Here is a 27,014-nt window from a genome sequence, read left to right on the forward strand (position 1 = left end):
TAAACTTAAAAAAAAAAAAAAGGAAAGAAAACCTTCTAAAAACGAGTTTTAAACTTTAGGTAAATTGAAAGGACAGTTGCTATTTTTTGGGTAACAGTAAGACATTTATTTCTTTATAATTTGTTTTCATTCATAAAAAGGACAAAGCACAGTCCTATACTACTCCATTGAAAAAATGATAAAAAATAACTAAAAAAATCAATTCAATATTTATCAGTATCAAATAAAACTACTATCACCTTTCCTGAAATACAAAGAAACAACAGATATGTCTATATCTATATAAAGTTTAATTAAGAATCTTGCGTCTTAAGCAGATGATACATTAGTTAGTTTGACAACAGTTTAAAACTGATGGTCCCAGTCAAATTTGTACAACTGTATGAGGAAATGAAAAGCTTGAGTTATCAGTGTATGAGAGATTATAATCTACCTTATCTCTGTCACAAATTTAAAATGAAACAACCTCCAAAGTCTGTTTTCTTCTTACCTTTCAGAACCATTTCATGCAAAATCTAACCAGTTTTGCTCTTTACTGCAATACATTAGAAATAAAAGGCGAGCATGCATTTGGCAAAAGATTTAGTTGTTGTCGATTATATAAAAATGCCCAACATGGGTCACATTGCAAAAGGAAAACCCCAAAGTGTAACAATGAAAACACAAACATTTGTACAGAAGGCTTACACCGTATTCGTTTCCCTAAAGTAGGAAGAGATTTTGTTTCTTTTTCAAATAATTATTTATTTTATGAAATCTGGTAATGCTTTTAAGACTGTTGACGTACTTCCACTGGGAAATCATCCATTTCACTTATTATTAAAAAGTTTAATTTTATAACAAAGAGTTGAATGTAAACTAATGACATATTTATTGATATTTTCATAATGAAAGCTCTAAACATTTACACATAGATATATAGTACAAAAATTATACAAATTAAAGAAAAGGGGGTAAAGTAGTAATAGTTCTATTTTGCTGCCTGTAAATATTTTTTTATGAACCTATAAGGTATCCTTTCTAAAAAGATAAACTCTATCTCTAATTAGCTAGCAAGGTTGTGCTAATAAAATAGGATTATACCTCCTGAATCATCAGACATTGCACTGTTTCATGAGCCAGCTAATCCTTTATTATTCCATTTCTCTCACACCCACACTCAAACACATTTCCTTGCATACCATGGAGAATGAAGAAATGTGCATCTTCCTTTTTACAACTTATGAAAACCTAAAGCACCAACACTTGGGAGACACCATTGGACACATTATTTGTCTCCTCCTGGCCTTCCAGTTTGCATACTTTCAAAGTACCATTAGCAACATATTGATTTGGTATTTTTAGCCAGTTTTCAGTATTGCATTGAAGTGGGAAATGAGTTTACTAGCAAATTAAAAAAAATAAGGTATATTGTAGATTTTCCAACCTATAGGTGATTTCTTGATACCTTCAATAAAGAAAGCTTTTACTTAGAAATGGAGCACAAAAACAAAGATCCTTAGAATAGTATTAGATCACACTTATACTCACTTAACATTGTTTATTTCTAGCTGTGTAACGACTGTCACCTCTCAATTAAAAAATGAAAGCATTCTACTTTTCAAAATTCATTATTCTATGTATGAATAAATACAGCAATATGATGATACTCTAGAGAAGAGCTGTGATTTTTGAGGTTTGAAACTGATGATGAGAAAAGCATAAAATATTTTCAGAATATCATATAAAAGTAAAGAAAAACCTTCCTATGGTATGTTAACTTTACCACTAAAAATCTAACGTAAAATTATTACTGATTCTGAAAATCAAGCATTTAGAAAATTACTTACTTCCAAAATAAGAATACTGATAACAATTTCTAGAATTTGGTTTTCAATATTCAGAATCTTTCAACTCATTCAGTAAAATGAGTTGCTCATGGAATTTATGTCAAAATGTTTCAGTTATACTCTATTTTTTTTTTCAAGAAAACTCAAAATGTCATGAATGATAGGGGCCATTCAAAAATATGCAGGACCCGAAACAGAGAATAGTACAAGAGACTGTTTTACTCTTACATTTACCACATACAATCAACATTTCAACCTCTATTATATTTCACAACTTGTTATTAAATTTAAAGCACCTGTGTATGGTGATTTTACTTTTCACTCTACAGCCTATAGTATTGAATTGAACACTGTAACTTGTCCCATTGGATTAAATCATGCAACTGTCACAGAATCAGGTTAAGTGGTTTATAAGGCATATTGGAACGAGTTAAAAATCATTTTATACCCATTTAAAAGTTTATTCTTTTGGACAAAGGGGTTCCTGAATGCCTCAGTCATAATGTGTGTTGTAAATCAGTTGGAGAGTTTGTTAAAGTATCATTTATTTGGCTTAGGGTGGAGCCACAGAAAATGGAAGGAATTATATTCATCATAGGGATGAAGGTGTCCTCTGTGTCCTCTAAGCTGGGCTGGGAGCAGCAGCTGTCACATCACACTCAGAAATCCAGGTAGACAAGGATGCCAAGGGCAGGCAGCAGTAAGCCAAGAAGGCTTGGTGATAGGGTGGATACACCTGCGAAGTAAATAAAAAAGTACATATTATTTCATTGAGAATGGCACTGTTTCTCATTTACCCTGCTTTGGGAAAGGCCAGATTATGTAGGCTTGAAAATCAAATGGTTCCTTTAAAAAAATTTCTCTGTTCTTAAGTAATATAAAGAAAAAAAAAAACATTTGATCAAGAATTTTGTGTGTGAGAGCACGTGACTCTCTACAACATGTTCTTATAAATCATTTATGATAAGATCACAAATGCTTAGGTTTTCCCTATAATCCAGCTGTCCCAAATTCCTACCAGAAGGTGATAAGTGAAAAAACATATGGAAATAAGCAAACAAATGAAAAAACACAGAAGGTGTTAAAAAATGAGATAAAAAGATGTACTAAAAATACTAATAATGTTACCTGGTATAAAAACATCATGGGTATAGTAGATAAATTTTGCATAATTTCATATCCCAATAGTTTTAAGGCATTTAGGTGCTCAGACACAAATGATTTGAGTAATATATATATAATATAATATACATAATATATAAAAATATATTTATATATATATAAATAAACAATATATATATAATGTATATAATATATATATAATATATATGTATATATAATATATATATAAAATAGGTGCTCATCCCAACAGGTGCCCTCCTCAATACCCATCACCCACCCTTCCCCTCCCTCCCACCCCCCATCAGCCCTCAGTTTGTTCTCAGTTTTTAAGAGTCTCTTATGCTTTGGCTCTCTCTCACTCTAACCTCTTTTTTTTTTCCTTTCCTTCCCCCATGGGTTCCTGTTAAGTTTCTCAGGATCCACATAAGAGTGAACACATATGGTATCTGTCTTTGTATGGCTTATTTCACTTAACATGACACTCTCCAGTTCCATGCATGTTGCTACAAAGGGCCATATTTCATTCTTTCTCATTGCCACGTAGTACTCCATTGTGTATATAAACCACAATTTCTTTATCCATCAGTTGATGGCCATTTAGGCTCTTTCCATAATTTGCCTATTGTTGAGACTGCTGCTATAAACATTGGGGTACAAGTGACCCTATGCATGAGTACGCCTGTATCCCTTGGGTAAATTCCTAGCAGTGCTACTGCTGGGTCATAGGGTAGGTCTATTTTTAATTTTTTTAGGAACTTCCACACTGTTTTCCAGAGCGGCTGCACCAGTTTGCATTCCCATCAACAGTGCAAGAGGGTTCCTGTTTCTCCACATCCTCTCCAGCATCTATAGTCTCCTGATTTGTTCATTTTGGCCACTCTGACTGGTGTGAGGTGATAACTGAGTGTGGTTTTGACTTGTATTTCCCCGATGAGGAGTGACGTTGAGCATCTTTTCATGTGCCTGTTGGCCATCTGGATGTCTTCTTTAGAGAAGTGTCTATTCATGTTTTCTTCCCATTTCTTCACTGGGTTATTTGTTTTTCGGGTGTGGAGTTTGGTGAGCTCTTTATAGATTTTGGATACTAGCCCTTTGTTCGATATGTCATTTGCAAATATCTTTTCCCATTCCATTGGTTGCCTTTTAGTTTTGTTGATTGGTTCCTTTGCTGTGCAGAAACTTTTTATCTTCATGAGGTCCCAATAGCTCATTTTTGCTTTTAATTCCCTTGCCTTTGGGGATGTGTCAAGTAAGAAATTGCTATGGCTGAGGTCAGAGAGGTCTTTTCCTGCTTTCTCCTCTAAGGTTTTGATGGTTTCCTGTCTCACATTCAGGTCCTTTATCCATTTTGAGTTTATTTTTGTGAATGGTGTGAGAAAGTGGTCTAGTTTCAACCTTCTGCATGTTGCTGTCCAGTTCTCCCAGCACCATTTGTTAAAGAGACTGTCTTTTTTCCATTGGATGTTCTTTCCTGCTTTGTCAAAGATGAGTTGGCCATACGTTTGTGGGTCTAGTTCTGGGGTTTCTATTCTATTCCATTGGTCTATGTGTCTGTTTTTGTGCCAATACCATGCTGTCTTGATGATGACAGCTTTGTAGGAGAGGCTAAAGTCTGGAATTTTGATGCCTCCTGCTTTGGTCTTCTTCTTCAAAATTACTTTGGCTATTTGGGGCCTTTTGTGGTTCCATATGAATTTTAGGATTGCTTGTTCTAGCTTCGAGAAGAATGCTGGTGCAATTTTGATTGGGATTGCATTGAATGTGTAGATAGCTTTGGGTAGAATTGACATTTTGACAATATTTATTCTTCCAATCCATGAGCATGGAATGTTTTTCCATTTCTTTATATCTTCTTCAATTTCCTTCATAAGCTTTCTATAGTTTTCAGCATACAGATCTTTTACATCTTTGGTTAGATTTATTCCTAGGTATGTTATGCTTCTTGGTACAATTGTGAATGGGATCAGTTTCTTTGTCTTTCTGTTGCTTCATTATTAGTGTATAAGAATGCAACTGATTTCTGTACATTGATTTTGTATCCTGCAACTTTGCTGAATTCATGTATCAGTTCTAGCAGACTTTTGGTGGAGTCTATCGGATTTTCCATGTATAATATCATGTCATCTGCAAAAAGTGAAAGCTTAATTTCATCTTTGCCAATTTTGATGCCTTTGATTTCCTTTTGTTGTCTGATTGCTGATGCTAGAACTTACAACACTATGTTAAACAACATTAGTGACAGTGGACATCCCTGTTGTGTTCCTGATCTCAGGGAGAAAGCTCTCAGTTTTTCCCCATTGAGGATGATGTTAGCTGTGGGCTTTTCATAAATGGCTTTTATGATCTTTAAGTATGTTCCTTCTATTCCGACTTTCTCGAGGGTTTTTATTAAGAAAGGATGCTGAATTTTGTCAAATGATTTTTCTGCATTGATTGACAGGATCATATGGTTCTTATGTTTTCTATTATTAATGTGATGTATCTCATTGATTGATTTACAAATGTTGAACCAGCCCTGCATCCCAGGAATGAATCCCGCTTGATCATGGTGAATAATTCTTTTTATATGCTGTTGAATTCGATTTGCTGGTATCTTATTGAGAATTTTTGCATCCATATTCATCAGGGATATTGGCCTGTAGTTCTCTTTTTTTTACTGGGTCTCTGTCTGGTTTAGGAATCAAAGTAATACTGGCTTCATAGAATAAGTCTGGAAGTTTTCCTTCCCTTTCTATTTGTTGTAATAGCTTGAGAAGGATAGGTATTATCTCTGCTTTAAACGTCTGGTAGAACTCCCCTGGGAAGCCATCTGGTCCCAGACTCTTATTTGTTGGGAGAGTTTTGATAACTGATTCAATTTCTTTGCTGGTTATGGGTCTGTTCAAGCTTTCTATTTCCTCCTGAATGAGTTTTGTAAGTGTCTGGGTGTTTAGGAATTTGTCCATTTCTTCCAGGTTGTCCAGTTTGTTGGCATATAGTTTTTCATAGTATTCCCTGATATTTGCTTGTATTTCTGAGGGATTGTAATAATTCCATTTGCATTCATGATTTTATCTATTTGGGTCATCTCCCTTTTCTTTTTGAGAAGCGTGGCTAGAGGTTTGTCAATTTTGTTTATTTTTTCAAAAAACCAACTCTTGGTTTCGTTGATCTGCTCTACAGTTTTTTTAGATTCTATATTGTTTATTTCTGCTCTGATCTTTATTATTGCTCTTCTTCTGCTGGGTTTGGGGTGTCTTTGCTGTTCTCCTTCTATTTCCTTTAGGTGTTCTGTTAGATTTTGTATTTGGAATTTTTCTTGTTTCTTGAGATAGGCCTGGATTGCAATGTATTTTCCTCTCAGGACTGCCTTCGCTGCATCCCAAAGCATTTGGATTGTTGTATTTTCATTTTCGTTTGTTTCCATATATTTTTTAATTTCTTCTCTAATTTCCTGGTTGACCCATTCATTCTTTAATAGGGTGTTCTTTAACCTCCATGCTTTTTCCCGTGGTTGATTTCAAGCTTCATAGCATTGTGGTCTGAAAGTATACATGGTATGATCTCAGTTCTTGTATACTTATGAAGGGCTGTTTTGTGACCCAGAATGTGACCTATCTTGGAGAAGGTTCCATGCGCACTCGAGAAGAAAGTATATTCTGTTTTTTTGGGATGCAGAGTTCTAAATATATCTGTCAAATCCATCTGATCCAGTGTATCATTCAGGGCCCTTGTTTCTTTATTGACCGTGTGTCTAGATGATCTATCTATTTCTGTAAGTGGGGTGTTAAAGTCCCCTGCAATTACCACATTCTTATCAATAAGGTTGCTTATGTTTGTGATTAATTGTTTTATATATTTGGGGGCTCCCGTATTCGGCGCATAGACATTTATAATTGTTAGCTCTTCCTGATGGATAGACCCTGTAATTATTATATAATGCCCTTGCTCATCTCTTGTTACAGTCTTTAATTTAAAGTCTAGTTTGTCTGACATAAGTATGGCTACTCCAGCTCTTTTTTGACTTCAAGTAGCATGATAAATAATTCTCCATCCCCTCACTTTCAATCTGAAGGTGTCCTCAGGTCTAAAATGAGTCTCTGGTAGATGACAAATAGATGGGTCTTGTTTTTTTATCCATTCTGATACCCTATGTCTTTTGGTTGGAGCATTTAGTCCATTTACGTTCAGTGTTATTATAGAAAGATATGAGTTTAGAGTCATTGTGATGTCTGTAGGTTTCATGCTTGTAGTGATGTCTCTGGTACTTTGTTTCACAGGATCCCCCTTAGGATCTCTTGTAGAGCTGGTTTAGTGGTGATGAATTCCTTCAGTTTTTGTTTTTTTGGGAAGACCTTTATCTCTCCTTCTATTCTAAATGACAGATTTGCTGAATAAAGGATTCTCGGCTGCATATTTTTTCTGTTCATCACATGGAAGATTTCCTGCCATTCCTTTCTGGCCTGCCAAGTTTCAGTAGAGAGATCCGTCACAAGTCTTATCAGTCTCCCTTTATATGTTAGAATATGTTTATCCTTAGCTGCTTTCAGAATTTTCTCTTTATCCTTGTATTTTGCCAGTTTCACCATTATATGTCATGCAGAAGATCGATTCAAGTTACGTCTGAAGGGAGTTCTCTGTGCCTCTTGGATTTCAATTCCTTTTTCCTTCCCCAGATCAGGGAAGTTCTTAGCTATTATTTCTTCAAGTACACCTTCAGCACCTTTCCCTCTCTCTTCTTCCTCTGGAATACCAATTATGCGTAGATTATTTCTCTTTAGTGCATCACTTAGTTCTCTAATTTTCCCCTCATACTCCTGGATTTTTTTTTTATCTCTCTTTTTCTCAGCTTCCTCTTTTTCCATAATTTTATCTTGTAGTTCACCTATTCTCTTCTCTGCCTCTTCAATCCGAGCTGTGGTCGCCTCCATTTTATTTTGCAGCTCATTTATAGCATTTTTTAGCTCCTCCTGGCTGTTCCTTAGTCCCTTGATCTCTGTAGCAAGAGATTCTCTGCTGTCCTCTATACTGTTTTCAAGCCCAGCGATTAATTTTATGACTATTATTCTAAATTCACTTTCTGTTATATTGTTTAAATCCTTTTTAATCAGTTTGTTAGCTGTCGTTATTTCCTGGAGATTCTTTTGAGGGGAATTCTTCCATTTCTTCATTTTGGATAGTCCCTGGAGTGGTGCGGGACTGCGGGGCACTTGCCCTGTGCTGTCTTGAATAACTTGCGTTGTTGAGCGGGGCCTGCAGCCAGACCTGATGTCTGCCCCCAGCCCACCACTGGGGCCACAGTCAGACTGGTGTGTGCCTTCTCTTCCCCTCTCCTAGGGGCGGGATTCACTGTGGGGTGGTGTGGCCCGTCTGGGCTACTTGCACACTGCCAGGCTTATGGTGCTGGGGATCTGGCATATTAGCTGGGGTGGATTGGCAAGGTGCACAGGAGCGGGAGGGGCAGGCTCAGCTCACTTTTCCTTCAGAGATCCGCTTTGGGAGGGGCCCTGCAGCACCTGGAGGGAGTCAGACCCGCCACCAGAGGGATGGATCCTCAGAAGCACAATGTTGGGTGTTTGCACAGGGCAAGAAAGTTCCCTGACAGGAACTGGTTCCCTTTGGGATTTTGGCTGGGGGATGGGCGAGGGAGATGGCGCTGGCGAGCACCTTTGTTCCCCACCAAGCTGAGTTCTGACGTCCAGGGCTCAACAACTCTCCTCTCGTTGTCCTCCAGCCCTCCTTCTCTCCGAGCAGAACTGTTAGCTTATAACCTTCCAGATGTTAAGTACCGCTTGCTGTCCGAACACACTCCATCTGTCCCCTCCACTTTTGCAAGCCAGACTCGGGGGCTCTGCTTTGCCGGTGGGCTGCCCCTCTGCCCGGGCTCTCTCCTGCCAGTCCATGTAGTGTACACTGCCTCTCTGCCCTTCCTACCCTCTTCTGTGGGCCAGTCACCTATGCTTGGTTCCAGAGAATCCATTCTGCTAGTCTTCTGGTGGTTTTCTGGGTTATTTAGGCAGGTGTGGGTGGAGTCTAAGTGATCAGCAGGACGCAGTGAGTCCAGGGTCCTCCTATGCCGCCATCTTCCTATTAATTTCTGTGTATTCTTGATAATAGTAAATAACCTATTCAAATTTTTATATAAGGAAAAATTGCTTTGAGATACTATGTTATGAATTAAAAATAAAAGTGATGTCATGTACTCTGGACTTGAATTACATCTTGAGCTAATCATTACATCTAGAAGGGTTCCTCCTGTGGTCCAGTTTATGGGTGCAGGTATTGCCCACGTTGGAATTCTTGAGAAAAGGCTAACAAAGGGGATCAAGAAGGCACACTCTTCTTTTCCACTCTCCACATCTATTAGGCAGTATCTTCACTGAACACACTGCTGGGATGAATGCTGAGCTAAAAACTACAGTCAACAGCTCATAAATATAATAGATGTGTGTCAAGTTATAGACACAAGTTTTAGAAGTTATTCTGAAACCCTAAAACATTATTAGCTACCATACTAACAGTGACCCCAAACAGCCCTCTCTGTGGAATATTCCTCTTGTACTAGGAAGAGTCAGGGCATTTATCTTGACTCTCTAGTCATTAGAAGCACATTCCTATTCTCCACAGGATGGAAGATGATTGTGTCTATCTACAAACATGTATTTCACTAGTACCCTGTTAGTAGCATTGAGTACTGCATGGAAAACTTAAGAGAAGTATCATTTGACACAGATAAAAAAATAAGCAGGACGGTGAGGGTCAAAAGTGTGGGCAAACCAGAAGGGCAATATAAGTGGCTGCTTATAGTCCATTAATGCTGATGCTGCATAACATTATCAATAGCGATAACACTAATAGCAAACTATGAATGCTACTACTTCCTGATCTACAGCCATAAGACAGACACTACGCTGGCCAGTTGTATATATTATGACGTTAACACAACAGCCTGTAATGGTAGGTCTTACCATCCTGCTTTTATAGATTAGGTAACTCAGTGTCAGGTAAAATGACTTGCTCAAAGCCAATTGCCAGTAGACTGGCAGAGCCAGGTTTCCATCTCAGATTGGTCAGGCCCCAAAGGCCGTATTCCATTTTCTGCCACTTTCTACAGATAGCTTTGGAAAAGGATCAGTTCTAGAAATGCATAAGGACGCTACCCTCCACACTTAAAAAGGCACAGAAGGAAAATTGTATGAGACATATGAGAAAGCACAGCACCTAAGTTGTTTCAAAGAGTCTTTGGATTCACGTAGTATTTTTTCATTCTATTTTTCTACATAGATATTTTAAAAATTATGCCACAGTCCACATGTTATTTTATTCTGACAAGGTGACCAATAGTAAACCTCAATCACACAGAAAAACATTAGTTTTCAAAGTCTGACCTAAGTTAAATGATCTGTTCTGAAGACTTTTGTCTGACAATGAGTGCAGGGTCTCTCTGTACTGCTGCGTCCTTTGACCACAAATTACATCGGTGACGGGTCCACATTCATGTACTTGCCTAAATGGTGGGTTGGCTCATACAAACTTTGGCTGCAGAAAGAAGTTTAGGCAATTGTGGATGCCAGCTTGAAGTTTTGGTGTTAGTATGAAAACCAAATACAATTTCATAATTTGTGGCTTCAACATCAGGATATTTGATTTATTTTAAATAAACTCTTCATGTTTATGTGTGTTATATTTAATTTCTCTAATGGCTCAAGCTTATGTAATTGTGGTCTTCATCTTCAATTCTCTTCCACATTCCAAGCACAAATTAGAGACCTGACTGAATTACTATTTAAAGGGCATTTTAAATGTGGGCTCCCCTTATTCTTCAAGGGTTTTCAATATATATTGGTTTTATATCTAACAAAACATATATCAAAATAATGCTATCAAGCACAATGTCATAATTATATGGTAAGTAGTAAACATATATTTTGCTTTCACATATTTACTGCATGTCAAACATGAACATGTGAATCATTTTTCCCTATCAGAACAAAACCAAAGCCAATTTAGAGTAATATATTTTTCTACTGGATTTTCTTGATTTTTTTTTTTTTACCTAACCTTCACTGATCTATTATTTCTTTCAGAAAGGATTCCTAATGGAGGGGGTTTTATGTTGAGAAGGGAAATTCTAATTAAAAGTTAAGCAGTGCTTAACCATCTTTGCAAGTTTTATGATAAGCAGAGAACCATTCTAGTCAGTTTTTAATACAGATCTACTTTCTTGTTTTTTTTCCATTTATTTATTTTGAGAGAGTGAGAACAGGGGAGGGGCAGAGAGGGAGAGAGAGAATCCCTAGCAGGCTCCACACTGTCAGTGTAGAGCCTGATGGGGGGCTTGAACTCATTGACTGTGAGATCATGACCTGAGCCAAAATCAAGAGTCGGATGCTTAACTGACTGAGCCACCCAGGCATCCCACAAATCTCTTTTTTGATGCTTCAATTTGGACATTATAGTCCAATCCAAATTGCTACTGCTTAGCTCTTGTGCATGATGCCATGGGACAGAGAAGTTCATTCTTGTGGTGTCACTCTTTGTGTTCACACTGTTCATATTTCTAAATTGTAAACACTTCAGGAAAAGGAATAAACCCAAACTGTATTTTCAGCTGGGTTGACTAATACCAAGTGCTGCACATAGTGAATACTTGATCTGTAATGTTATAATATAAATAATCTTAACAGCTAGAAGCCCTTAACCTTTTCTGATTAAGGATACAAGTTGGGAGAGAAAGCGAAAGGGTAGGAAAGGGGGCTTAATAAAGAAGACAAAGGAAACCACTGTGATCTGTAGTGGAACCGTTGGTATTTCCTTACATTTTATATTCTTTCTATTCCATAATCTCTCTAACTTTTAGGGATCTGGGGCAAGGAAAGGGGTTATCCATTCCTATAAATGCTTTTCTTCAGGAAATCCCGGGTTTTTTTCTCCATCAGGGAGAGGATATTGAAAAAAAAAAAAAACACAACAAAAAGGCATTTATTGTGGTACGTGGCTGGCTCAGTCAGTAGAGCATGTGACTCTTGATCTTGGGTGGTGAGTTTGAACCCCACATTGGGAGTACAGATTACTTAAAAATAAAATCATTTTAAAAAGCCATCTATCTATTTTACCACTTGGTTGTGGAATCCCCTGATGTGTCTTGTTAGAACATTACTTCAGATTCTTTCAGTCTTATAACTGGCCCCGGACTTAGGGAAGAAAGATTTTAGATAAGATGGTTGATTCCCCACAACCTAGAGGCATGTTTACTATACATTCACTGTATTAGGTACGTATCAGTGGGTGTTTGCTATTGAAATTTGTCAAGTTAACAGAACATTTGTTGGGATAGCAGCAAACTTAAGTCAAAGAGTAGAAATCTGTCTGGCACTGAGAGTGGAAATCAGATTAGATGGAAAAAGAACAAAGCCACATGTCATTATTCAGGTTAGTGTGAAAGACACAGATAATGCCAACTGTAAGCTTCACTGGAGATACTTCAGAGGTCAAGCCACAGCTACAAAATTCCATAATGGCCCCTTCATTGAGGGGCTAGTGCTGTGTTACCCATGATGCCCCCGGTCTGCTTTACTTCCCATCTATTACTGGGAATACTCAATTGATCAACCGCCCTCCACTCATGATGGCCCCCCAACCCTAGTTAATTTCTGCTTCTCCTATCCTTGCTTGGGAAACAGCAGGTCCAGAACTGATTGTTAACTCCCTTACACCCTGCTCTGAATTCTTCAGCAGGGACTCAAGCCTTACGTAAGAAGCTTCTCCATCTCACTTGAGTGGTATTCCACAACTGCTCTGGCTTGTTTCTTTGCTGCATCCAGTCTGACTACATGTCAGACTACAGGTTTGTGCTTGGTCTTCAGCTGTGTAGGTTTTCACAGAATCAAGAGGCAAACACGAGGATCAGTAAGGAGATCAGTGTCCTGGTAGGAGCTGTAAAGCTGCACTGGCAATAGTAGTAGCATGTGGCAGATAAGAATAAGGCCTCTGGGGAGAGGCAAAGAAGGCAAAGTCCAAATCCTGACTCTGCCTTTTACTGGCTAGGTAATCTTTAGTGTGTGTCTTAATCTTTTTATGCCTCAGTTTCTTCAGCTATAAAATGAAGATAATAATATGTCTCATGGCTTTATGAGAATTGAGAAGATGTCTATTAATGGTTCTTATATATATTTTAGCAGAAATCTGTAGAAGCAATCATACGTGGAAGTCCATGACTGAACTAAGAGGAAAAGGGATGCTTTATTCAAAGATGTGCCTGGAGAAGGAGACTAGAGACCTTTGCCTCCTCCATGGTCATGCTGGTACTTGTACTCCTGCAAGCCCATCACTCCACACAGCATGTGGAGATCTGCTTATCACAGTTTGAAAACAGCTGCCTTATGTAAAGCACTTCAGAAAATGCATGGCTAATAGAAAATTCCTGTAAATTGTAGTAATTCATACTACATTTGGCCTGTGCCCACGTGGAGGAGGGGCAGACAGAGATGGGGACAGAGGCAGAAGTAGGCCCATGCTGACAGTGGACAGAGTGATGAAGGGCTTGAACTAATGAACTGTGAGAGCATGACTGAGCCAAAGTTGGACATTTAACTGACTGAGCCACCAGGCACCCCTGATACTGTTCATTTCTTGCAATAGATTTCTTGCACTATATTTTTTGAAAAGTAGATGGGTGAAAAGCAAAGAAAAACAATAAAAAAGGCAGGTGTCCCTTGCATACAACCTACATTTGAGACATACATGTCTACTTACCGTTCCCCAATCACACACATGTCCTTTTAGTGCACAAATATTCCTAGAATGCCCTTCCACCTATTGAGACTGGGCATACTGAACTTTATTGTAGTGGTCTAGCTCAAGTGTTATCTCCTCTGAGGTATTATAGTTGGGATCTTTGGTTTCTGGTAACAGGAACCCAACTAAAGAGCCAATGTCATACGGATTTTGGACAACTAGAGCCAGAGACTTCAACCTCTGTGTCTTCCGTGTTGCTGACTTTCATCTCTTCTTCCTTTGCATATTGCCTCAAATTCTCAGACACACTTCTCCTCAACACACACAAGAGAACTAGGCTCGCTGTCATATATTCTCAAGAACAAAATGACGACATCTTTTTACCCAAATTCCAGTGAGAAAACTGTGAAGGAAAGATTCTGATTTGCAGAGTCTGGATCAAACAGCCACTCCCAGACCAACCACTGTGGCTGAATTAGTGAATTTCTGTAATAGAACCAGCTTGGAACAGGTTCCCATCCCTTTACTAATCAGTGTGGCCAAGGAGACAAGGTGACTTAAGAAGATGTCAATGTTCATTCTGATCTCAGGAGGGGGTACCTTCCCCAGGGAAAGAGCTATGAGGATCAAGAAGCAAAGTAAGAGTTCTGAGAGAAAATGCGAGCACACTTCAACTAAAAAGTACAAATGCCCACTGAGTCACCAAAGTAACATAGAATAATCCTTAGCTCCTAAATTTGTTGACTATGGTATGCTTTTTGTCAAGGAATAAGTCACAAGAATAATATTCTGCCCATAACTTTGGAAAATGTGTTTTGTGGTAATTGGAAAAATATGTTTCAGATAATTGCTCACCTAACTTGCCTTCCTCAACTTTTACATATTTTTCCAATTCCAATCAAAATAAGAAAAGCAAGTGATCTATTTAGCTACTGAAGATTTAAGGACTAATTATTTCTGTAAACTAGTCACAGTAATGGGGCCATTTTTATGAGTAAACATTGAAAGTCACTCAGGATGGGTGCAACATTAGATACTGTAAGCCTGGAGGCTACTTTTCTTTTTTGGGGGGGAGGGGGTGGAGTACACAAATATGTATGGTTATATTTACCCTAAGATCTGAATTTCAGCAGCAGTGATAATTACATAAAGGACGAGCTAAGAAATTTAATAAACTACTATGGTTGGGTCTACATAAGATCTGCATTTCTGACCTTATTTATTTGTACAGGAAGACCTAGAAAGAGTTTGTCATTTTACAAATTCAATCAATCGTAAGGATTTAGTCTGGTTAAGAAGTGGTGAAGGGTTTATTTTTGGTTAGCCTAACCCACTGGGAATTCTCCATCTATCTTTTACTAATTATATACCCTTCAGCAAACTATTTAATTATATCTGCTTCTCCACTGGATTGTTGTATGAAGTTGGAAATGATACTTATTTTCCTAAGTTTTGTGGCAGAAATGGGTGAAAACAAGGGTTAAAGAAGGAAGAGCTGTTTCTGACTTTGAGATACTGAAATGTAACTTAAAGTATGGGTGTGTTTTCTTACAAAGACAATTAAGACAAAAATTAGGCAATCCAATTTTCTCACAGGACTTAACACTTGAGCAATGTTTGCCATTGAGGCAAAACCAAATTACTTTAAAATGTTATTTAAAAATTTTCCTTGACTATTGGGATTTTATGAAAATATTGGATTTGGTTGAGTCATTTCTGGAATTTCCATACTTTCTGTCTCTTCTTTGCATACTTTCTCTTGCACGGTTCTCCTGCCCTACCAGCCCCAGGTTCCCACCCCATTCTTTATCCCATCTAAATGCTATCAATAACGAGGGTTTAGAATAGAGCTGATGTATAAAACTGAAAAACTTATAAAGTAGGAAAGTTTTACTTGCTTGGAAACTGGCATAAAATTTGCAATAAAACGCCTACAATTCAGTGAGGTTAATGTTAAAATTTCCTTTAGGCCATATACCAAAATTATTTTTATAAATTGCCTAGTGCTTATTAAAAATTAGAGGAGGTGACTTTTTAGAAAGGTAGTTGGATTTTCTTCAAATAGGTCTCTAGGGGAAAATGCTGAGACATGTTTCAGTTCTAAATCAATTATTATTAGCGCTAACTACCTGCCCTTGACAAAAATGAAGTAATGGATATTTACCCAGTTGGTTTTAAAGTTTCTGGGGGAAAAAAAGCAAAAGGGAAATCAGAAAATAAAATGAGTTTGTTCTTTGAGTTACAAATTTTTTCTGAACTTTTTCATCATTTTTTTTCTTTAGATATCTATTTTTTATGGTGTCTATCAGCTTACTTATTTTGCTTTTGGTAATTTTGTCTCTGTATGTCTCTTTGAGATGGGAAAATACTAAGCTTTGTGGAGAAGGAAAAAGACAGCCTAAGGCCTACTTCCAGTTCTTCCAAGAGCTAGTTGTATAACTTCAGGCAAGATAATATTTGGACTCAAGATGTGGCTCTGAGGCTGGTGTGATCTTTGGCTATTTTACTTGTCAAGGATGTGGATTTTCCTTCTGGAAAATGATAGGGTTCAATGTTATAAGTCCTAAGGTTCCTAGTATGGCCATGAGTCTATGATTCTAAGCAAGCCATAATGTATTTAAGAATATCAAACACTGAGCCATCAAATTTGCAAACATATTTGTTATATTTCCCCTCATTTATAATAATCAAAGTTGATACTAGTTTATAAATACACATTAAAAGTTTGATCATGTAAGTGATAGTGGCTTTGATGGTTTTCTCCAAATTCATGCAACCCACTAATCTTTTTTTGGCAGGGGTACGTAGTTTGCTGGCAGCTTATCTTAGCAATTGTACTCTTTCCTTACTGTTGACTCTGGCCCTTTCCATGTCAGAATGCTAGACTGCCAGGATGCATTTCCTCTTTGAGAAAGAAACGAGCATTTACAATACAATGATGACCAAGTATTTGCTGGGAAATGTGAAAGTACCTTCCAACTGCCTATTGGCCAACAAGCATATGCTCAAACAACCTACTTTGATATGTTTTGGGCAAGATAAGACTGTAACTATGAGGGCCTTTTAGATTAGCTTACCTAGCCCTGAAGAAATGCAAGGTGATGTTTTCACAAGAGCATGAGACTTCACATTAGAAAGAATTCTATTTGAATATTTTTGCCCTCAGTGCTCTATGTGAATGTATTTGAATATATTTGTCCTCACAAGGTACTTAAGCCTTCAGAGCCTCCATTTCCTTATCTATAAAATGGGGAATGTAATACACAGCAGGGTATTTGTGATAATTAAATGGAAAAAATGCTAAAAATGTAAAGTAAAGGTCATCTGATAATTATAAATTTGAAATATGAAATATAATTCGTGCACTAAAACAATTATTTCATGAATTTTTAATGAGAATACACTGAGCTGGAGGTGAGACAGAGAAGACCCAGACCTCAGTATTTGGGTCGCATTCTACACCAAATGTGCAACATGTATATAATGGATTTCATGGGTTTATTTTTTTTCAACTTATATGAAACTTCTAAAGAATAACATTCAAATTATTTGTGATTAATTCACAAACAACCAGAGACAGCTTGTTAGATCTCTGCATTTGGCTTTGGAAACAGCTGTTAGAACATTCTTACATGGGTAGCCCTTGCTTTGTGGAATGCATTAAACTACCACGAGAATCAGTTTTTTCTCAACCTTGGTTAAAGTTAGAGAGACTGGGGACTTAAAATGCCTATTCTAGTTTGCCATACTCGTAAAAACAAATACTAAAATCCTCTCCTCCTCCTCCCTCGCCTTCCCTTTCCCCATTCCGTTTTTGAGATAAAAGGACAGTGAGTAGAGTCAGAAAGTTTAAGAATTTGTGTGTGCCCCTTGCCACGGCTAGTGGTGCCCTCTTTAGTGCTAGGCTTGAAGAACCACTTGAGCACATCGGGGACTAATACCTCCTGGACATTTTCAGGAGCTACAGACACATGGTTTATTGGGTTTACTTACAGATGAAGAAAGACTGTTCTGTGCACCTCCTCCACTGACACACTCGCTGGTTCTATAGCTTTGCCTCTTCATGCTTTTGGGAGACCAGCTAGTGTTTTAGCTTATTGACAATAAAGAGGAAGAGCAAAACCTACTGGTCATGACAGTCAATTTTCCTTGAACTCATAATTGTATCTAATCAAAAGAAATCCAAACTAAGGGAAATAGGCAGATATGTCTTCCCACAAAGCCGAGTTCTTCTCAGTTCTGTTCTTTTCTTTTACTTTATTTTATTTTATTTTAGAGAGAGGGAGAGTATATGAGTCAGGGAGGGAGCCACAAGGAGAGAGGGAGAGAGAGAGAGAGAGAGAGAGAGAGAGAGAGAGAGAGAGAGAGAGAATCTTAAACAGACTCTTAAGCATGCTCAGTGCAGAGCCTGATGAGGGGCTCCATCCCACAACTCAGACCTGAGCTGAAATCAAGAGTTGGAAGTTCAACCAACTTAACCACCCAGGTGCCCCCTCAGTTCTTATCTTATATAAACTTGAGTAAATGATCTTTTGCTGATTTTAATACCCATATTCAAGGTCAGGGTGGTGCACACTGTTTTTATGTGAGACAATGGAATCCAAAAAGCTTACTCTATCATGTGGCAGGATGTCATGACTATTCATGCACAGAGGGTCTACTTTCTATAGGCATCCCTAAAATTGTAGGAAATGTGACATATTTCTAGGAGACACACATTTACACGCATATTGCTGGTACCAGTATTTGTGGGACACATCACTCCCCAGTTGTAGGAAAGGATAGGTATGCAGTTATTTAAAATTGGCTTAGAATAGCAGGCCCTTCAAAAAGACAAGAACTATGAATAACATAGGGCAGTCTGTCAATTGGCGCTATGAGCCCCAAAGTGGGAGTTGTGTCTAGCTTTATGTGGCTCTTTTGTGGGACCCTAATTAGTAGCAGTAACTCAAGTGGCTAGCCTGCCTGGGGGTAATTTCCACGTCTGATGCCTAGTTTTATTAAAGTATAGATGCAGATTAATTTCTATTTAAATTTTAGCTCTGTCTTTTAAAATAAAATCTTCATCTAACGATGAGGAAAACTCTAAAATTTAAATATACAGATAGTAATAGGAGAATAAAAAGGAGATTTTTAAAAGTCATTTCATTTAGGGGCACCTCAGTGGTTCAGTCAGTTAAGTGTCCAACTTTCGCTCAGGTCATGATCTCAGTTGGTGACTTCGAGCCTGGCATCAGACTTTCTTGTCAGCACAGAGCCCACCTCAGATGCTCTGTCTTCCCTCTCTCTATCCCCTCCCCTGCTGGTTGCTTCTCTTTCTCTCTCTCAATAAATAAATAAACTTTAAAATTATTTCATTTATCCTAAGTTTTCTGGACAATCTGACCCATAACACAGCACCAACAAATATCCATTCAATGGATTGATTTTTTAAAAATAATTTATGATGTGCCAACTCTGGGGAAGTTGTAACATGTTATTTTGCGTAAGCCGTATAATACACAGTTGAAGTATCGTTATCCTCACATATAGATGAGGGGCCTAAGGCTCAGATTTGCCCACCTAGGAAAAGTAAAATGAAGTGTTGAACTGAAACCTGACTGTAAGCCCAGTACTATTTTCCCTACCACACAGATGCTTCATGAGTGTCTCTTACTATGGCTAGAGAATGCAGTGATCCAGCCTACCTAATGTAATGAGCTGAGGGTTGGAAATTACTACCCATATCTAAGCACCTCCACAGCGGAAACAGCCAAAAATCTTAGTTCTCCACTGGTTTCACTTGGTGATTCAGAGACCTTGGGAGCTTTCCCAGGGTAAAACTGTGACAAAAGGACCATTTGATCTTTCTTGATTCATCTTTGCTTTGGTGTTCTGACAAATGAGTGACTCACCTGTTTAAGGTAGTATTTTGGTAGTTAAGATTTTCCTTCCTAATAGGAACCTGAACTCATTTGTTTGTCAGACCTTGAGGCCTCACTGCAGGATTCAGTGTCATCCCTCTATCAGCAAGGATTACTTGGTGTATCTCTGTTTTTCCACATGCACATTCAGTTCTTCTAAGAACTGGTCCAAATTCACTGAATTTCTACAACTATTATAAGGATCACAACCAACTGATTCTTCTTTTTGCACTTCCCCAGGAGAAACAATTTCTCAGCTGTTTTAATGATATAGTCTGAAACATGGAAGGAGTTGCTGGCTGAAACTCATCACTGATTACTCTAAAAGATTTCTGAGTGTGTGCTTGTTTAAAGCCTCTCAGCCAGAAGATTATAACATAATCCAATCACTTTGGATGGTGTCTGCATGGAATTTTCACTCTGTTTATACATTTTCCAGAATTCTCTTTCCAGAAAGCTCATCCTCAGTCTTATTGTCAGGTGCTAAACTCTGAAATTATAAGTTCTTTTCAAATTCTTTAGGCTCAAAAAAGTGGAGACAAGAAGATTGGCTTTCATCACTTCCGCAAAGAGTTTATTTTAAAAATCAGCAAAGTAGTTACTCCTTGCTAACCACGAGGAATTCTGGGAAATACTTAAGAAACCATTTTGTTTATATTGAACAAGCCAAATTCCCACACAGTGAGTGGAAATTGAACTTCTTTCAACATTTGTCTGTATTCCTAACAGTAGTGCCATTTTTCTTCTAGTCACTTCATTATACATTTTTTGGAGTCATCACTGTCTTTCTTCCATTACGACTTGCGCCTTGTGCCTTTATGCCTCTTGACAGTGCATTTTATACAGAGAGACTTTTAGACATTGATGATATGCTAACATGTTTTAAATAACTCATAATTAATTTTCTAGGTATTGAGACAAGTATTATAAAATCTAGAAAGAAGTTTGAGACTAATGATTTGTTTTGACATAGTATGTCTTAACTGGACTGTCCTACCTCTCATTTACCTGAGCTGTTTTTTCTATGTTAGAGTTCTTCAGAATTTGTCACTGAACATCTTCTTTCTCCCTATATTCTCTTTGCTCTGTCACTGTCATTGTTTTTATAAAATGTGCCCACTGAATTTCTGAATTACTTAGCTCAGTCAATGATGTTGCCATGGACTCATTATTCATAAGAGAAAACACAGAATCATTTGCAAAACCGTTTTGCCCTCATTTGCAATGTACCAACTTGGCCATCAAGCACAACTGAAGAATCTCTCTGTTCCACTTTCTCTACTGCCTCTGCCTTAGTAATCCAGGACCTCATCACCTCCTATTCAAACATAAGAAAAAGTAAAATATGAAAAAAAACCCAAATCATAAATTCAATATGCCCCTTTCTCACAGTCTGAATAAAATAATCTATACTCTACTTATTTCTACCCTACCCTCCTTTTTTTGAATGCCACATCCCAAATGCACTAAATACGATGCCATTTTTATGTGTTCTTACAGTCAACATTTGTTTCCTTGGACTTGAACTCCCTTTATTCCTGGAAAATTCTCACTGATATTACTAGATTCATCAAACATGCCATTCCTTAAAACAGTTATACGTTGATTTAATCACTCTCTCTGTCCTTGCTTCTATAACATTTGATAGATGTGCCACAATTATTTTTCTGCCTCCTATTCTCCATGAGCTCAGGACTCCTGGAGAATACACACTATGTTCCTATTCTTCTTTAAACTTCCCGGGACCAAGTCTTATCTAACACGTTTGGTGCTCAGTAAGGTTTTACTGAATGGGTTGAACTAATGGTCAAAACCTTTTTTTTTTTTTTTTTTTTTTTTTTTTACATTTAATCACCAGCTGCTGCTTTGGATTCCCCTTCTGCTGTAGTTCTGTGCAGGGTCTGTTTATCTATGCATGTCCCAGAGGACCATTCCTGAGAAAAAGTATTATAAAGAATTAGTGTCCCTATAAAACCCCCACTTGTCTTAGACTCAAAATCAAGCAATCATTACATCTAATCACATCCACTAGAGTACTCAATTTGTAAATATGAACAAGCAAGGTCAGTTGATCATCCAACTCTGGATTTTGGCTCAGGTCATGATCTTATGGTTTCTGACATTGAGCCCCACGTCTGGCTCTGAGCTGACAGTGTGAAGCCTGCTTGGGATTCTCTCTCTCCCTCTTGCTCTGCCCCTCCCCTGCCTTGTTCTTTCTCTGTCTCTCTATCAAAATAAATAAATAAATATTTTTAAAAATACTAGGCATTAACAGAAATTCTTACTTGATAGAAAAATGCTTACAATCAAATATGCCTTAGGAAATATTTATAATTCTGAGTTTAATATTGCCTATAATGTATATTCTTTCTTTTTCTTTTAATATCGATGCTGTAACTCCTGGCATTTATTACTTAATCAATTATAATTTATAACTTATTTATTTATTTTTATTTTTTTAATGTTTATTTATTTTTTAGAGACAGAGAGAGAGTTTGAGCAGGGAAGGGTCAGAGACGGAGACATAGAATCTGAAACAGGCTCCAGGCTCTAGCTGTCAGAACAGAGCTGGACATGGGGCTCAAACTCACGAACCATGAGCTCATGACCTGAGTACGACACTTAACCCAGAGCCACCCAGGTGACCCAAATTGTCTTATGTCTTTTTTTGAACCCAAAGTTCTACATAAGTGTAATAACTCAACAGATATAAGATAGTATCTTTTATTGTAATTTTTAGATACACCTTTAAATATAACTCACTTTTTAAAAAAATCTTTTTAATGTTTTTATTTATTTTTGAGACAGAGAGAGACAGAGCATGAGCAGGGGAGGGGCAGAGAGAGAGGGAGACACAGAATCTGAAGCGGGCTCCAGGCTCTGAGCTGTCAGCACAGAGTCTGACCCGGGCTCAAACTCACAGACCACAAGATCATGACCTGAGCTGAAGTTGGCATTTAACTGATTGAACCACGCCGGCGCCCCAGATTGTATTATGTCTTTACTTGAACCCAAAGTTCTACAGAAGTGTAATAACTCAACAGGTATAAGATAGTATCTTTTTTGTAATGATTTTTAAACATATCTTACTTAGTTTAAATGTTTTAAGGATCAGTTAAATTTCTTTTAGGTAAAGAAAGCTTTTCAGTCCTAGGTAAAACACAAAAAATAATATATGGCTTCAGGGAGCTGCAAAAAGATGTGTTCAGCCATCAAAATCACCCTTACAAAAGGCAAAGTAATTAACAAAATCACAAAATAACCAGTTTTCCAGAAATGAGCAATCCTCTAAAAGACCAGCTCTGTGTTATTAGCAGAAAAATATATTCAGGGAGAACAAAAGAGACAGAAACTAAATACATTTTTATCTGTGTAGGACTTTATTCTCTATATCAAATTCATGTTGGGTATCAGGTACCCATGTCAGTATATTTATATGTTTGGAGGTTTAGGCAGCACTTAATGACTATATAAAAAGAAAGAATGTCCTTCCATTTATAAAAACCAAAGCTCTCTCCAAAACCTCGGAATATATAATGTTACTACATTAGTTGAGGTATTTGGAAGAATATATATAAGAATTATGATGGCTATATATTTCATATATGGTAGCACCATTTTCCCTACTTCCAATCTTTCTCTATTAAGCTGGTTTGCCTTGTGTTTCAGGTTTCTCCTTGAATTACAATTTCTTTGTAATCTTAGAATCATATATAACAGTTCTCCAGTTGTCATGAAAATCATTATACTAAATAATAAGCACTTTTTAATTGTGTCAATTTTTCATTTTTAACATTTTCTCTAGATTTTATTTTATTTTAGAATACGTTCTTTATGACTTGCTATAAAGAATTTCTTTTTATCTTATATTTCAATCTTATATTTTAATCATGCATATGTTAGAAATCTGATACATGTGTCTTGTAGTTCTTGAGGGTCAATACATGCTCTTTAGACATTTATGATCTGTGTTCTTAAGACATTTTAACACATCACTATTTATTTAGGTAACTTTTTTTGCTAGTTAATCTGGGAAAATAAATATTGAGTCGAAATGCTTTGCCAGGGTTTTTGGAGAATAAAATATAAATATTTACCTATAAGTTATATGCTTCCTAATTCTAAAAAGGTTTTAAGATAGTTTGCAAAGATACATAAATTATGACAAAGGAAAAATAAGGAAATTGAGAAGAAGGAAAATAAATTTAGGAAAAAATAGACTAAGCTAGGAGAAAATGATATCAAAATAGCAACAACAACATGCACCAATGCTGCTACTAATATTACTAATATTTATTAAGTAGTTATTTAAAAAGCACTTTACTTACATTCACATATCTTCAATTAAAATATACAATGACCTATATACTTTGCTATAGGTATGTCAGAAATATGGCTCTGAGCTTTGGCCAAGCAACACAGAGAAATAGATCAGTCATTAAGTTAATTATCCAAATGATAAACAAACAAACAAATAAAAACAAAAACAGGTAATGTGCTCAAGAAAGGCTTTTCTATTTCTGGTCCTGAGATAAGAGGTTAAGGGGCAGTCCATCTGGGCAGGTCCCTGGAATAACAATCCATCATGATGCTAACACAATACTAGAAATGCAACAAATTAGGAAAGTATTTTTTTTTTTAACTTTTCTTAATGTTTTTATTTATTTTGAGAGACAGATCAGGAGCAGAGGAGGCACAGAGAGAGAGGGAGACACAGAATCTGAAGCAGGCTACAGGCTCTGAGCTGTCAGCCCAGAGCCTGATGTGGGGCTTGAACCCATGAACCATGAGGTTGTGACCTGAGCCAAAGCTGGATGCTCAACCGACTGAGCCACCCAGTCACCCCAGAAAGTTTATTTACCAGAGGGGTTGTTTTTCATCTCCCCTCCCTCACCTGAATCCTCCTCCCTCCTCCCTCACCTCCTTTCCTTTTCATGGAAAGTACTGTATTGAAGGAAGATATTTGTAACTTATTTAGAGTGTATGTGCATAGAACATAGATTTCCTAATAAATATGCTCTAATAAGTAATATATTAGTTGCCTACAGAGGAGAATGGATTTATTTAACTGTATGTATTTTTCCTTTTTGAGTGTGTGTGTGTGTGTGTGTGTGTGTGTGTGTGTGGGTCAGAGAGGGGGAGTGGTGCTGAGGAGATCGATTTTTCTAGAATTTAGACAACAGTGGTCATATTTCACAACCTACTTCTAATAAGATCTCATCCTTCCCATTAAATAGTATACAAAAATTTCAAGAATACTTATTTAATGTTAAATATTAAATTATCTTATTTAAATATTTATTTACTAGCCTGGGCCAGGGCATTTACTTGTCTAGATTCATCCCTACTTAAGAATATTTTTAACCATCGTTCCTTAAAAGAAGGACACTGTGTAGTACAGCAAAACATATCCTCTACAACCATCTAATAATATGGTAGTAGATTTTATGTAATTGTTTTTTGCTTTTGTTCTTTTTTCTATAACGTTCCTCAGGATAAGCCAATAGCAAAATACCAAAGTACAATACGATAAAAATTAATTCTATGAAGGTGCAAAAAATGTCTCGTAAAAACACAGCTCACTGACCTTTTGTACTGATAAATTCAGAAAATGATTGCATCTCTTGGGAATGGATGGAAGGGGGTAACTCCAGAGAGAATGCATTCTCCATAGGGACAATATGGCCCTCATGGAGATGAAAACTAGATCTTGCGAGTTGAAAGGATCTAAGATAGTACAATGGTTTTTGCATCTCCAAAGATGCAAAATGTACATGAAGAGATATGCAGAATATCTGTGGTATTAAAATGTCATGGGTGGCACAGTTTCTAGGCAAAAATGTGTAAAAGGGCTTATTAGTGAGGTAGTAATGAAAGAAGGTTGAGAAACACTGATATGGAGTATTATCTCTCCCAATCATGCTTTTGTTTGGAATTGGATGGCAAAAGTTTAAGGCATAATAAAACAGATTTTGATGTATTCATTTATTATTCACAATAATAGTACATAGTATCATTTACTATTCATAATAACAGGAGGTAACAATCTATTCATCACTTATTACTCACATACAAGATAGACACTTAATCCTATTCTACATATAAAGAATAGAATATACCTTTTCTAAATAATCAATGCATATAAGTAATACAAATATATACAAATATATAGGAATAATATAGGCATCTTGATTAGAGGAGTCAAATTTTTCAGGGTATTAGAAAACCAATTAAGAATCTCACAGAAATAGATTTATATTTCATGAGCTGGGGAGATAATGGTACTGGCCAAGGTTGAGACAGATAAGACAAAATACAAAAATGAATATGGGACCTAGTCCTATTCTGAGTAAGATGGAAAGTGATTGTAAGTTTTTGTACAGGTAAGTGCTGACATATGTGAAAATGATCACTGTGGTCATTCTGTTGAGAATGAATTGTATGGTGCTAGCTAAGCACAAAGCAGAGAACACAGATGTCTAATGCAATAATCCTGAAGATAAAGCATGATCACTGAACCATGATGGTGGCAGCAAACCTAGAGGTTTCTAGATATATTTTAGTGGTGAAACCAATAAGATTTTTTGATGAAATGAATATGGTATGTAAGGAGGAAAAAAAGTCAAAGATGACTTCAAGGAATATTGGAAATGTTTTGTTGAGATGGGTAAAAATGTAGGAAGAGCAAATATAGTGGGCCAGGGGGAAAGTTTACTTTAGATATGTAAGCAGAAATAGTGGTTAGTGATTAGAGAGTTGAATAAATCAGAGACTTATAATGGAGAGCTTTCAGCCTTTAAATCCTTGGAACTGTATAAGATTACTTAGACACTAAGAGGGATACAGTTACTGAAGTACTGAGTCCTAGGGCATTTTAAGTTCAAAAGTTGGAAATATGACCAGGAGCCAGCAAAGGAGACTGAGAACAGCAGCTTGTGAGGGAGGAGGAAAATCAAGAGAAACTGGTGCCCAGAAAGCCAAGGAGGAGAAAGTGATCAACTGTATTGATGCTACTAAGAGATTAAATAAGGACTGACTCCTTGATTAAAAACATGAAGGTCATTGGTGACCTTGACAAGAGATTTTTGATACAGTGTTGGAATGAAAACCTGATTGAAGCAAATTTAAGACAGAATTGGAGAGGGGAATTACAGATTGTGAAGATGGACAAATTATCTGTTGCATTTTGCTCTGAAGAAAATCATAGAATCATGCAATAGCTACAAAGAGAGAGCTTTCTTTTCTTTTATTTTCTTTTTTTTCTTTTCTCTTTTCCCTTCCCTTCTCTTCCTTTCATTTCCCTTCCTTTCCTTTCCTTTCCTTTCCTTTCCTTTCCTTTCGTTTCCTTTCGTTTCCTTTCGTTTCCTTTCGTTTCCTTTCGTTTCCTTTCCTTTCCTTTCCTTTCCTTTCCTTTCCTTTCCTTTCCTTTCCTTTCCTCTTCTTT

General features: G+C 37.0%; 1 protein-coding gene across 4 annotated transcripts in view; it reads right to left on the reverse strand.

The window, feature by feature from the left end:
• Nucleotides 1–271: 271 nt before the first annotated feature.
• Nucleotides 272–27,014, reverse strand: part of CNTN1 (contactin 1) — a 363,960-nt gene continuing 337,217 nt past the window's right edge. For all 4 annotated transcript variants that reach the window (XM_019452463.2, XM_019452461.2, XM_053895743.1 and 1 more), the window contains one exon: nucleotides 272–2,565. In XM_019452463.2, coding sequence (XP_019308008.2) covers nucleotides 2,489–2,565 — 77 coding nt within the window. In that variant the 3' untranslated portion in view covers nucleotides 272–2,488. The remainder of the gene's footprint in view (nucleotides 2,566–27,014) is intronic.

Source organism: Panthera pardus, unplaced genomic scaffold (assembly GCF_024362965.1).
Source record: "Panthera pardus isolate Hobbes unplaced genomic scaffold, ASM2436296v1 HiC_scaffold_6, whole genome shotgun sequence".
In the NCBI taxonomy this organism is placed as follows: Eukaryota; Metazoa; Chordata; class Mammalia; order Carnivora; family Felidae; genus Panthera; species Panthera pardus.